The sequence below is a fragment of the Leopardus geoffroyi genome, chromosome B3, assembly GCF_018350155.1.
Source record: "Leopardus geoffroyi isolate Oge1 chromosome B3, O.geoffroyi_Oge1_pat1.0, whole genome shotgun sequence".
In the NCBI taxonomy this organism is placed as follows: domain Eukaryota; kingdom Metazoa; phylum Chordata; class Mammalia; order Carnivora; family Felidae; genus Leopardus; species Leopardus geoffroyi.
This window is the reverse complement of record NC_059337.1, coordinates 66155459-66169838: the sequence shown is the minus strand read 5'-3', so window position 1 is coordinate 66169838 and position 14380 is coordinate 66155459. Positions and strand designations below refer to the sequence as shown.

The window sequence follows — 14380 nt, the reverse complement described above, 5'->3', positions numbered from 1 at the left end:
TATCCTGAGGTTGAACTGGGAAAAGATGGCTTCTTGTGGTCTTTGTAGATGGCTACTAACAGTACTGGGAGCCAGAGAGGATCCCACTTGAGGACCCAGATACAGGGGGCTCCTTACCCCAGCCCCAGCCACTAACTGATAAGAGTGGGAGTGGGGGAGGGGGGGGAGGTAGTGGGCAGGGACTTGACAATCAAACCCCTAAGACAGCTGAAGATACGGGATTTAAATTTAAGTGAAAGGTCCCCAGACCCCCTCAAATACTTTTTCCAAGCATTAACTGGAAATCCTTACAAAATAAAACCTGTACCTTCCCTTTTTTTTTTTTTTCCAATTGCAAAGTTTAGCTATTTGGAGGGCAAGTCTTTGCACTATGGTTTTTCCTGTACCAAAATCTTAAAAGTAACTCAAAACATTGGTTTGCATGGACCTCAGGCATTGTAAAACTGAACCAAGAACTTCTCACTTAGCAAAAACTAAAATTTGAAGAGTAGAAGGACTCCTTGGCTAAGATGGTCACAATCCAGATTTTTTTCCTGACTGATGGAAAATAAAAAACACTAATGTACTAGTAGGAGGGGTGTCTCCTCGCTCGCTCGCTCCTCTCTCACCTGAATCGGGCACCTGCTTTGGAGTGTAATTTTGTTGATAAGATTGAATCGAACAAGAACTGTGATGTGTAGGCTTCCTCGGGTGCATGGTAACTCGGGCCATCTTCTCCTAGTACTGATTCCCAAAGAAACCAAGTGTGAACCAAAAAGAAAATAAATCTGCCCGTTATTAAATTTGTGCTCTTGATGCCTGCAGTTGTAACTACTGTAACAACCAGGGTTAAACTGTTAGTTCGACAACTTGTAAAGCTCTTTATCATAGAAAGCAAGAAAAATCAATGCCGAATTACCCCAGGAATATTATTGATGACCTAAATGTCATTTTCTGTTTTTATTACTTTTCATTGTATTTAGCTTGTAATTCAAACCTCTTTCTAATTAATTTGGTTTGGCTCAGTTGGAAATAGAAAAAGCTAACTATCTAATAGGTGACACATGTCACAGAGAAACCTTACAACATCCCCATTTCCCCAAGATCAATCAACCATGAAACAACTTGCCAAACTTGTGTTTTTCTAGCAAATTCTTAAGAAATACAATAAAATTAAATTTGTCTAGTCGAAAGAAACGGGGAGAAACATGAATGAGCAGGAGTGACCCCGAAAGCCCAGTTTTATCTAGCCGTAATCTCTCTGCTAGTTGTTAAAATATCCCGAAGCACTCGATCATGTTGCCTTTTAATTTTGGGAGCCATGTGTTGTGTTAGCAGCGTGCACATGTTCCTGATTTGAACTTCTGGTTCCCCGGCTGTTAACCAGAACCCTCGGCTGGCCCGGACAAGGTCTCGGATAGGTCAAAGGCCTAGAGCCTACATCTTGGTTAGATCTTACCCACATGGAAACCAGAAGCCTGGGTCAGGGCAGCATTGCCCACGACGGCCCCTGATTAAATTAGGCCTGCATTTATCAACTACACAGAGAGTACACTTAACCTTTCAACTCGAGAGTTTTGATGTATCTTTATTTTCAAACCAGAAGGGGGGTGTTTTTTCTGCCAAGGTCTTAGTCCAATAGCGACGAAATGTAACAGGCACTGTTTCCAAGTTTCACCTGCCACCAGGTTGAAACCACAGCAACGTGTAAGCTGCACCATGGGAAGCATCGTATCTGTTTTCCAGATTTATAAGTATGGTATTTTGACATTTACGGAAAACGACAATTTTACAACCCTTTCATTTTTTTTTATAGGGGTTTAATATTTTCCTTTGGTTTCCTCCTCGAGTTCTTTATTCTCTCATTCATTTCATTCAGTTGATAAGAGCTATTTTGTCAATTAACAAATGGAGCCATATTATGAAAATCCATGTGTGGAAAGAGCAATAAACTGCTTTTAGAAGTTTGATTTCTTTTAACTCCCCTAAGTATTTGGCTTCAATAGGACTTTGAAGAATTTCATTTCTTCAAAATGCACTGTTTAATTCTCCATGAAATTCCCATCAAACTCCTAACGAGACAGACTAAACACTACAGTCTTAGAATAGGTGGGGTTTTCTTGTTGTTCAATTCTGTCAGTTCACGTTCTCCTGAGCAGCTTTTGATGCCTCTGACTGCTGAGCAGTCTTACTTGAGACCCTCTGGGTCTGCCAGGGACATCCATCATGCCCAGGTCTCTGATTCCTGGCACAGCGGTGGTGGTGAATGGACCAGGGCATGAGGAGTAATGGTCTGGATGCACTAGAAGGGACTCCAAGTCCTTCATTGACTTATTCACTAGGTCCTCGCTGAATGTCTATGTTGCTCTAGGCACAGGGGCTTGAGTGAAGGGGGTGAAAAGTCCCTGCCCTTCTGGAACTCTGTAAATTCTTCATCAGTGTGCTTGTCCAATGCCAGTACATAGGTATATAGAAATACATGCTGTAGTCTTGAAGATACAATTATTAATGTTAAAAGGATTGTTGTTCCTGTCATAACATTGTTTCTGCAGTATGCTTGTTCACTTACCTAAACTCATTTCATGTGACATTTATAAATCCCAGCCCAGAACGTGCTTTCAAAGTGGGGAAAGGCAGCAAAGAGCCTTCAGGAGGAATATTCTTGGCTCAAATAAAAGATAAAATGAGTTCGTTTTAATTAAAAGTGGTTGCCAATCGCCCCAATGTAGTGAGCTCTTCTTTGCCTTGTGTGAAATCTAAATCTTAGAGCCGTTTTGAACCTTTCCTAAGACGTGAGGTTATTTTGCCAATTCCCTTTCGTTTGGAAATAAGTCTTAAATTTCTGATTAACGTTTATCAACATAGAATTTCAAAACTGCTTCACGAATTGCTTTTTATCTTTGTATCTCCATTTTGATGCCAAACTTCTGACTTTGACTTTATATATCAAAGGTTACTCTGAATTTGATATTTACCAAAAGAGGGGAAAAAAAAAAAATCAGGGATCACCATTATCTTCATTGTTATCGATAGGCACATTTTTTATGGGGTTTAATTTGCTGAGTATTTGACAGGTCAGTCAGTAATGTGTACTGAACCCTAAGTGTGAACAGAATATAAATATTTTCATAATTGTGGCCAGAATTAGTGACAGGAGAAAAATAGATGTGCTTAAATTATTTTAATTTTTTTTTTTTTTCACTTGAGAGTGAGAGAGAGTACCTGTGGTGGGGAGGGGCAGAGAGAGGGGGAGAGAGAATCCCAAGCAGGCTTCACAGCTATCCTCACAAAGCCTGATACAAGGCTCAATCCCACGAACTGTCAGATCATGGCCTGAGCCAAAATCGAGAGTCCAACATCTAACCGACTGAGCCACCCAGGCACCCCTGTGCTTAAATTATTTCTAGGTAATTTCTAAATTTCTAAATAACTCAGTTACTAAATAAGTCCCTACACCTTCACAACCAGCCAAACTCCTTTCTCACTTTGGCTCACTTTTTGTTGGACAACCCTTCTTGAGCTACTCTTTGTTGCTTTTTAGATCTCTCTGAAAACCGTAGTTCTTTCCCTCTTTCCAGCCTGGATTCTTCAGAGACCTAATATTAAATACTTCATATTGAAGGGTTGCTAACTATCTACCAAGACCAGCCACTGCCCACCATGCAGACCTCTAATCAACATTCAGAAAACATTCATTGTGCTTTGTTCGAGACATTAGGTCTAAGTCTTAAGATTTTTTTTCTTAAGGTGATTGGAAAGAGTATGGCTTGATGAACCAATTAAGTATACTGGGGATGTCACTGAAGTCCCTGGCTTGATTTTTTAGAATGTTTCAGCCCCCTTGTAGAGAGAATACGGTGTAGAGCTTGCCCAGAAACCTAATCCTGAAAACCAGGTGCCCAGTGGTCACAGGCCTGGCTGGGACTGACAGTAAGACCTCTGCCACTCTTAGGACTTCTTCTGGGTTGTTGGCTTCTTCAGTCCGCTTTCCCTAGCCTGGTGCCCAGTGTTGTTAAGATGTTCTGAAGCACCTGACTCCCACAGATGTCTCAGACTGGGGGGGGCATAGAAACGAGAGAGGCCTGGGACCAGCCTGGGAAGCAGCTCAAAGAAGTGGAGGGAAGTAGAGGCCCTTGTCACTAAGAATGTTTCATGGAGTCTGATACTCCTTTTTGTGGTTGTCTGCCTGTTCATCCCCAGCTGCCCACTTTTCCTTCTGTTTTGCCTTTAAGACCTTTTACAAGGCCTCCTTTCCACGTTCATGTCCTCTGCGATCATTCTATTCCTCGCTTGCATTCATCTGAGGGAAATAGTATCTATGAGACTTGATTGTGAAATGTTGGAGAATTAATCAATAACACTTTGAGGTTTTTCAGCTTAATTTGTATATATTTATCTTGGAATATATTACGCATCTTCTTAGCAGAAAATTTTGTAGTTGTTTGGATGTTGGCAGGTTTTAGGGGTGGGAGGGAAAGAAGTTATATTTTTAGCTATAGGGATTCACTCCGTAAGTTGTGTACATTGTAGTCTGTCCTCCAGTTGATTAATTGCATATGGAATCCACTCAAAGCACACTCCACAATTTCAGTGGTTTACAAAACCAATAAAGATAGAAAATGCCGAAATAAATATTTAAGATTCCTTTTCTGCATTGCACTAAAGATATGATGAAAATAAATTTTAAAAGAAAGCATTTGCACTTGAGGAATTCAGGTAAAGTCATGAAGCTATAATTAAAAACAGAGTTGTAGGGGCCAAGTAAAATTTGGAGGAGATAATTAAATTTTACTATTCGTCTTATTTTTATCTTCTATTCAATTTAAACAAAGCCAATCTTGATGGACTATAAAATACACCATATGTTGTCATTTTAAAATAAGGTTCCGTATTTAAATTTGGCATGTTGGCTGTGTGGCTCTATGCCACCACTCCCTGCTTCAGAATCCTTCTCGACACAGGGCTACCGATTCGTGAGAGTCCCGAACACTGAACTTGCATGCGATCTGATTTTTAGATGGATCCCTTCACTCCTCCTTCACAGAGCTGCACTAGCTGGGACCATTGTCTTACTCTTTACAAACAAGCCAGACTCTTCATTAAAGGCCATCTCACAACCCACTCTACGTTTAAGTCCGCATTGTTTTTTCAATGTGAAAATCTCCCTCCAGAAAGCCTTTCCTAGAGACCGTGGCCCAAAGCAGAAACCCCGTGGTTCTCAAGCCCGGCGGCACATCAGAATTAACAGAGAGGCTTGTTTAAAATACAGATCCCAAAACTTCCTCCAAACCTAAGTTAGACTGTCTGGATCTAAGACCTAGAAATACATTTTTCTCTGCTTCCCCCCGCCCCCCCCCCCCCACTCCTTCCCCCAGTCACTTCTGATACAACTAACAGTCTGAACTAACAGTCTGGTATTCTCCATTGATGATTTGGGTACCACTGCTATAGTGGAAAGAATATTGGATGCAAGTTCAAATCTCAACTGCTCACTAACTGCCCAGCTTACTCGACCCCTGGGCCTCAGGCCCAGCAGACTGCAAAATTTTAGGCTCTTTCCCAAAGAGTTTGGGAGGGGAAGGATGCTATAGAAGAAACCACCCAACTAAGTTAGTGTATCGGATAGTGAGACTCTGCTCTGAAGGTGGGCCAGTGAAGCAGACTGCTTCCCTGAGTGGCATATGGTAGCCAGTCTCATTTATGTTTTGGTCATACTGTACTGAGTATCAGCAGCATTCCTCACTCCCTTCTCTTGAAGCGTAAACAAGTTTTGTCTTGGATCCAGAACTCTCACAGTCACTTGTGCTTAGAATGGTTCCAAATGGAGAGCAAGTCTCAATTTCCTATACCTTACAGCACCCCATTGCCTACTGAGTTAAGACGTGAGAGGGCTGTGTGCCAACTTGAGACCCGAGATATCTGTGTCCTTTAAAGATTTCCCTCTGATTCAGAAGAGACTCAGAGTCTTAGAACTAGAAGGGACTTCAGAAACCATCTCATGTAGCCCCCCTTAAGTCTGTGAGTTCATGCCAACAAATGGTTGGATGAGAAAATCCCATTAGCTCACTCAGAAGAGTCAGAAAACCTCATCAAAATGAGACCTATGTAAACCAAAATGATAAAGTATGTTGAATTGTTTTAAACTGTTGGTTCAGCCAATGGCTGCAATCACTTACGGTATAATTGTATTAATTATTATGGTTAGGATCCTATCAAACAGGATTAAACAGGTGGATTCCTTTACAAGCTCCCATATTTAGACACATACTTCCACCCCAACTTTCTCCATCTTGAAAAGGAATCCTCCCCACCCCTAGTAACTTAGTTTGATTCTCAGCAGTGAACAACCATGATGACTTAAATTAAGGAGTTATAATTAACTCCATTTGCTAAAGCAAAAAGCAAAATGTATGTTACTTATTAAGCACTTGGTATGATGTGGCTTCTGGACTAGTGATTTTATATACATAAATTCTATGTATAGTCTATTAGTCTTTATAATCCTCTTTAGGGTAGATGCTACTCCCGTTTTACTGAAAAGAGAACAGAGACATGCTCAAGCTCAGAATTAGTGTCTCACCTAGGATTCCAATGTAGGTCCATTAACAGTAGTTAAGGGCATTAGACTATGATTTAGGCTGAGCTTCCTAAAATCATGAGTTAAATATCAATTAAAAGTATGAACTTTGCACTTCTGAAACCGTATGCAAAATTGTACATAAAATTCAAAGAGTCCATGAAACCCATGCTACCCAATGAATATAAATCTCTAGGTCTTGAGAGAAAAGAAGGAATAGTCTAGTAAATGGTACATGAATTCCATCAGGTTTAAGTATATGTTACAACCGGGAGTTCAAGTTCTTTTTGAGAAGGTAGACACCTTTTTTTTTTCTTTTTTTTTTTTTTTTTTGACTCTTTTGGTTTTTGTTCAAAAATTGTACTCTAGCATTCATTTTGGCTTATAGAAATAAAAATGGTAATAGAAATTAAAAATACTAGGACCAAGAGGGACTTGATAGATCATCTAGTACAACCTTCTTGTTGACAGAGGAAAGGACCCAAAAAATCTCTGACCCTTACCCAGTATCACATAGCCAGTTAGAGTCAGGTCAGACCTGGAGTCCAGAACTTCAGATTCTTATTTGAGCAGTTGTTCCAATATGCTGAATAAACCGTTAGTTCATGGCACATGCCTCTAAAGAAACAGGTACGCCCAGTGCATATTTGGAGTCCATTGCTTTTCAAACTACTGAAACGTGTCCCTGCTTGATTGAAAATGAGATGGTAATAAGAGCTACAGCACAGATACTCATTTCAACCCTATAAAGATACTGAGAGCAGCTGGAATACACGACCAGGAGTTGTGATACCACAACGAGATTGGGAACACTGACCCGTTAGAACTATAGTCTGAATTATCAGAAACTTCAGATCAGTGACTCCTTTGTGTCTTCATCCATGTACATTTATTGGCCACCAAACTGTGTGTTGGGCCCTGTGCTTAGCTCTCTGAACACAGGGACCCCTAAGATCCAGTCCCTGTCTCCACAGGGATCTCGGGCACCAGAGGACTTGGTAGACAAACAGAGGCTGGGACCCTGCCACATCTTACACAGGGAGGTGGCACACTCAACACTATCCCGTGTTCCTAAGGGCACCTGGGTGACATTGCTCCTTAGAAGAATGGCTTCTTGTTTCCTCAAAAGGCTTTTTCCTTAGAGGAAAATATTTTTCAGTTTGCGTTAGCAGAGTGTGGGCCAGTATACACGGTTTTCCTTCAACAGGGATTCCTCTCCCAGTAGTAGTCATGGGTCACCACCAGACTAATTAAGAAATAGGAGCTTGTTTTCTTTTACAAGGCCAATAACTACCAACCGTGGCTTTTGGGGGATGTCTGCAGTTATTCTAACGGACACTGAAAAATTCCCAAAATGAAAGTAATTCTAATCACTCAGTTTATAGACCAAATGCATATGATGATGAACACCACCATAAAAAAAGCTAGTGGTCTGACAAAAACCACACGGAGGAGATTTGACTGCACACGAAAGTGAGTGGGTGGGTGGAGCTGTTGTATTAGGTCAGCAAAAATGTGATGAAGTAGCAGCTGTTTACATTTTATGAGAGGATGGACGGAAACGGTATTTTAATACTGCTAACTCATGTTTAGCCGGTCATCACTCTCTACGTTAATACTTGAGCATTTTCCTTCTTGAGAGTGATTCTGTACAAAGCTGTGAAGTGGTAATGACGTCTCGAGATTGTGAATTTTTATCATATTTTAAGTTACAAACAACTCTTAAGCCTGAAGGAGAGCCCGAGCAAAGCACACTTGTGCATGTGTTGATCTGAACTAATATATACAGGAGTGTTTCATCAGGGATTTCTCAATGCATTATAATGCAAATTGCATTTTTAAACCAGCCAAACTATTGATGGCTTTATTGAATGGAATAATTTATTACAGAAGTATTTTAGTCAGATGACATTTCATCATCAAATAACAGTAAACACAATAGCCATTTCCCATAAGACTGTTCTCTTGAGCCAAGAGCTTAAAAAAGAACATAAAACTTGCCTTGTTCCAAAGATGGCATTGTACTAAACAGTTGTTTATTACACCAGAGAAGAAAAGAGTTCTGCCAGCCAGACATGGTGGACCGGAAAAACATGCCATTGTGTCAGATCGTCCCAAGAAATCTCCATTTTTCCCTCCTTTCCTAATAATGTTTGACAAGTGGAGATGAATTTTTAAAATCCAAGTCTCTTTTATGCCATTCATTGGGATAATACTATAAAATCTCTCCTCGGGTACTCCCGAGTATTACAACATCAATGACCTGTCAGCAGCTGCATACAGTTTTTCTTTTTTAAGACTGTGTAAAGCTATGGTTAGATTCTAATTTTCTAAAATAGGTTTAAGTATGGGGAGAGCCAAAATTAGGTGCACTTTTCTTGCTAGAAATCAGACCACAAATTGTACATTGTACTTACAAAGATGATTAAGGCGGTCCAGCCGCACACCAGCAGTTCAGCTGATTTAATTGGAGCATGCAGATTTGTGTAAAAACATATGTTGGGATTGGGGAAGCCTTTTTTTTTTTTTTTTTTTTATACTGTTGAAAAGTTTTTTTTTTTTTTTTTTTGCAAGTTCGTGTGTATAATTTGTACATTGTCTAATTCTCTCCTAGAAGTCTAAGATTAAACTCTTACATGCCAAGGATCCAGTAGTTACACACTTTTGTCAAAATGGGAATGCCTTATTCCTACCTTTGTCCCAATTAGTTGGTGGCAATTCTTTTCACTTAGTAAGCCTCAAAATGTTCATTATTTTTCAATTGTTGCATGATTTTAAAGTGTTGCCTTGTTTCGACGAGGCATAGACTTCGGAGGCAGAGCTGGAGCCTCCGAGCCTTGATTCACGTGAACATACAGTGAACATTTGGGAAATAGAAGTTGGAATTCGCTGGAAAATGTGGATCAAAAATAGCTCTCACATAAAGATGGGAGATAAAGTATGCAAAACGCCTGGCAGAGTGCCTGGCACTTAGCTGGAAGTGGGGGATTGGGGGGTCTTGCTATAGGGCTGAGGGTGGAGGTGCTGGCTGAGGCGGCCAGTGGAGGGGGGATTGGTGGTAACCACATGTGGTGGTGGTGAGCTTGGACATCTAGGCAGTTATGTCCGTTGTTTCAGGGACGGGGGCATCAGAATCTAGCAAGCAGTCCTTGCTTAAAGCGTTTGTGAAGAGCTTCACGTTTAAATTTCTTGCCATATTCGTAGAATGCAATTTGGACTGTATATACGGGTAAAAATAGATCCAATATCACTGGTCTTTCTGCCCTTGTTTGCTTAAGAATGTCTGCTCAAAATTTCCCAGTTGCCCTGATAGTTGCTTTGCAGCAGTGAAGAAGAATCTCTGATTCTGTGGCTGAAATCTCCAATGTTTCTGAAAAACTTGTTGTTGGAATTTTGTTGGATCTCGACTTAAATAATGCTGGGAAGTTGAGTTCTCCAGTCCCCGGCCCCTTTTCTTTTAACTGTAAGTTAAATCCTTCCATTCCTTCTCAATCTTTTCGTGTGCTTGATACTCCCTTCCCCTCCATTTTTTTCCTTCAGGCCTGTAAACTTGTTGCCCGACAATTCTACTCTTGCAGAAATAGTCTGGCAGTCCTGTAGCCTTCATTTACGTAACAGTTCCCCTGCTGATTTTCTCGTACTGCACGTGTGAATTTTTCCAGCCACCAAGTACTGTTAACCCATCTTACGGCTAAGAAGTACTACTCAAGTTATCTTTTTGAATGATCTGTAAAGTTGGTTCCAAATGTCAGAGTGCTGCCCTATAAGGCTTAGTTGGCTTTTGTACAGTTTCACCAAAAGGGGCCCCTGTGATTTTTGTTTTTTACAGTTTGAGAGAGACAGAGTGTGAGTGGGGCAGGGGCAGAGAGAGAGAGAATCCGAAGCACAGAGCCCCTGATGCATGCCTAGAACTCAAAAAACTGAGATTTTTGACCTGAGCCGAAATCAGGAGTCACACGCTTAATCGACTGAGCCACCCAGGCACCCCCTCTTTTGTGTATTTCTAAGAATGGTGTGAGTGATTTAACATTTACATCGAGGAAGTTCCAGGCTGTTGAACCAGCCAAGGGAAAATATCCATACGTCAATCACAGAAGAGCTAAGACTGTTCTCATATACTTGGCTTCCCATCACAGTAAAATTATGAATGGAGTAATTTGCCAAAAGAGACACTGAGTAGTGCTGACCACTAATTTTAGGAACCCTTCTGATGTTCTTCTAGACCCTGCTGTTAAACAGCGTTGAGCAGGCCACACACTGGGACCCACTAGTCTTGGGTTGTTCAACTGAAAGTCAGATGATCACTGACAGCCCCCCCACCCCCACCCCGGTCGCTCTGGGAGTGCGTGGCTTTGTAATCCAGCAAGCTGGGGTAGGCACGTATTGCAAGAACTTAGCTCAGGACATCCATAGTACAAATGGACACAAGGCCTATTCAGGTACAAGTGACACTGTAAACTGACAAGAATACGTCAGTTTAAAGAAGAGCCACTGACCACAACCTGAGCTGGTGATGGGCCCTGGGACTGTTCTAAACTTGGCACCTTGAAAATGGTCTCCTCAGTGACTGGCTCATGGAGAAAGTGTTCCCAATACCTTGGCAGATAACTAACTGGAAGCTGAGCGTCTCTCAGGAGCTCAAACGTTTTTCACAAAAAGAATTGGTGATTACATCCTGATTCTTAATCCCAAGATTTATTGTAGTGGAAAAATTGCTTGTCCAAAGCTTAATGGAACCTTTTATTGGTTATGATCTGTTTGTTTGGCACCCTTCATACCATCTAAACAGCTAAACCTATGCTACTCAGTGGTTTCACAGACATCTGTGAAAGACTTTTCAGAATATTAGCTAATATGTTAATCTACCTAAAACCACATTAAATTGAGATCCACAAGCAACACTAAATATAGAGACCTCTCTAACCCATGTCAATATAATACACTGATCCTTAATCCTGACTTTCCATAGGTTTCAGTTAAATGCTGATGGTGTTTGTAAAGTAAGAGAAAATCAGAGTGCAACAAATACTGCTAAGCATGTACCTCCTTGATATAAAGTATTTGACTTTTAATGACAGTTTAAGGCAACAAAGCTGAAGGCACATATTTTAAAGTAACGTCGTACCTAGATTTTCAATCCTGTGAATTCACCATACTGTTGCCATAGTCGAGTCATGGGTACAAATTGGGTTATGTTCTTCTCCTAACTCTGCTTATAAGAGCACTACTTACCTTTTTTAAAATTAAAAAAAAAGTTCTGAAATGATGCTAGGTCTTTAGATTTCAAAGTTGGAGTCATTTGTCCACTGTGTATAATGTACTCCCTCTCAGTGAACCCATCACGTTGTGACACCTTCTGGTTTTTACTTTTACTGCTATCATAAGCTTCTTATCCAGTGTCCTTCTGACGGGGCCCATGGACACAACTCCCAGAAGGTCACTTGTTACATGCTATCGGGGATCACACTAGACCCCAGTATATAGTCCACCAGTATATCCAATCCCTACCTCCAACCTGCTCTCATTCTCCTTCTCTCTCCTGTGCCACCAGATGTCTTCAAAGAGTCGTCTGCACACGGCTCTCCACTCCCCACATGTCTGTACCTCTAGACCTGAACTGCTACCTGCATTGCCACCTGTCACACCCGGCAGAGATGGATGCCTTGGTCCTTCTCTTGTCTGAACGCTTGGCTGTCTTTGACACTGTTAATCCCACTCCTTGACTCTGACATTCCACTCGTGCCCACCTCTCTTCCTGACCCTGTTGATGCCTCTCAGACTGTGCAATCTTTACTGGTTCCCCTTCCTCTGCCGGCCCCTGATATTCTCTGGCCCACGTTTCCATCCTTAGACCCCATCTCTCTTCATTTCTCTAAGCAAATCTTGACACCAGGGCCGTCTTCGATGTAGCTTCCAAATGTGTATCATCAGTTCAGATCTTTTTCTTGAGTTCCAGACTCCTTCTTTTAATTGCCCACTGTACTGATTTTCAGACTTCGTCTTCGAGGAAGCCCCTAAGTGCCAGACGCACTATTCTTATCTTCACCCTTGTCCTTACCTTTTCATCCCTTTCCATCTTACGTCCTCCTTACTCTTCAAATCCAAATAAAGCTGTCCCCTCTTCAGTGAGATCTCCCCCACTGTCAACCCTCTGTTATCTTCCCCCATCAATACCACTGAACTGTGGTAGCTTTTCAAAAGTTACAGTGCAATAATGAGTAGCTGTGACTTCATGCTCTGAATCCACATTTTCACGTTCATTAGTGAGGATCCTGTACTATTGAGATTGATGCAGAGATTATAAGAACCACTTGTTTGTCATCCCAAGGCAGGGATTTTTACCTATTAACCTGCCTACTCTGGCACCTCTTCAAAAATCCGTCATCACGTGGGACACGTGGATGGCTCAGTCAGTTAAGTGGCTAACTTTGGCACAGGGCATGATCTCACGGTTTGTGAGTTTGAGCCCCAGGTCGAGCTCTCAGCTGTCAGCACAGAGCCTGCTTCAGATCCTCTTTCTGTCCCTTCCCCACTTTCACACTGTCCCTCTCAAAAATAAATGAACATCTAAAAAAGATCTGTCATCACTTGCATGTAATTTAAAAAGTTACAGTCTCTTATTATTGGGATATCCCATCTCTTATATCCAGAAGGGTTTCAGATCATAATGAATATACATGAACTCCCATAATCTATCAGGTTAATATTAAATAAGTTACTATATTCTTATAGAACTGTCATAATATACATATTATACCTTTTATTCTGAAACAATTAGATTTTAATTGTACTGTAGATACCATCTGTTCTGTCACTTCAGGACTGATTTCTGTTGGTTTGAAAAATGTTACAGGTCCTTTTAATTTCATTTGCAATGTGTAGCTGTAGGGATCAGAAAAGACCAACATCAGGTAACATCTATAACCTATTTGGTATCTCCGCATAAACTAGGAGCATGATGATATTCATATCTCGTGATGGGAATTATACAACTTGCAGTTATTAAATTGGACTAAGGCCAATATGCTTTTACCTACCTGAAAAGGAAAAACGTTGCCCCGCATTTAAAGAGAAACATAATGATAATTACATAAAAAAAAAAAAGTTCAATAGTCTGAACTCAGACATGATTTTTAAAATTTTTTTTAAACTCTAATTAGCACAACTTGACAGATAAAAATTAATGTTACTTTTGGATGTTGTAGGTTGCCTGACAAAAATCCCATTTTATAGAATTTAAAGGTTTGTAGATAGAAAGTGAGAAATAGCTTGTCAGAGGTGATGGCATCAAAATGTAAAATATCTCCATTAGTTTCAAAACAAAATTATTACTTGAATGTATTTTAATAATGCTTAGCAATTAAATCTGTGGCATTGAAACGCTGATTAATAATACTGAATCTCTTACTCTCGTGTAACAGAAAAGATGCACAATATGGGGACTCATTTCTAACTCAACTGGAAAAGTGAGAAATGTAATAGGGGCCTGTAGGGTAAAACAGTGCAACAGAACCTTCTAGGGTTTCCTCTGTCATCACTGGGTAAGAAGTCAGCAGACCTCAGTTCTAACTTCAGCATCTTGCCTGAAGTCTTGGGTTAATTCACTTAGCTTTCCTAAATACCTCATCCTTTTAAATAAAGATGAGTATCTTTTTTTACAAAGTATAAAATGTGCGTGAATGTGTGCCACTGTTTTCTCATGTTGGGGAGAAAAAACAGCAAAGTACGTTTATAACTTAGTTATTTGTCTCTTTAATCCAGAGCTTTCTTCCTGTCAGCCTTACCCAGTTAGCAAAATAAAACTCTGTGCCTTTTCCCTTGTTT

The 14380-nt window shown here is 40.6% G+C and overlaps 1 protein-coding gene across 10 annotated transcripts in view; it reads left to right on the top strand.

Annotated features, from left to right (window-relative positions):
• The window catches only part of CDIN1 (CDAN1 interacting nuclease 1), a 275506-nt gene that overhangs the window by 178521 nt on the left and 82605 nt on the right, over positions 1-14380 (top strand). The window contains exon 11 of one of the 10 annotated variants that reach the window (XM_045450097.1): positions 9881-10423. The exons of the other annotated variants lie outside the window; for them this stretch is intronic. Coding sequence (XP_045306053.1) covers positions 9881-9968 — 88 coding nt within the window. The 3' untranslated portion in view covers positions 9969-10423. Of the gene's footprint in view, positions 1-9880; positions 10424-14380 lie in introns of those variants that run through there. 10 annotated transcript variants of the gene reach the window in all.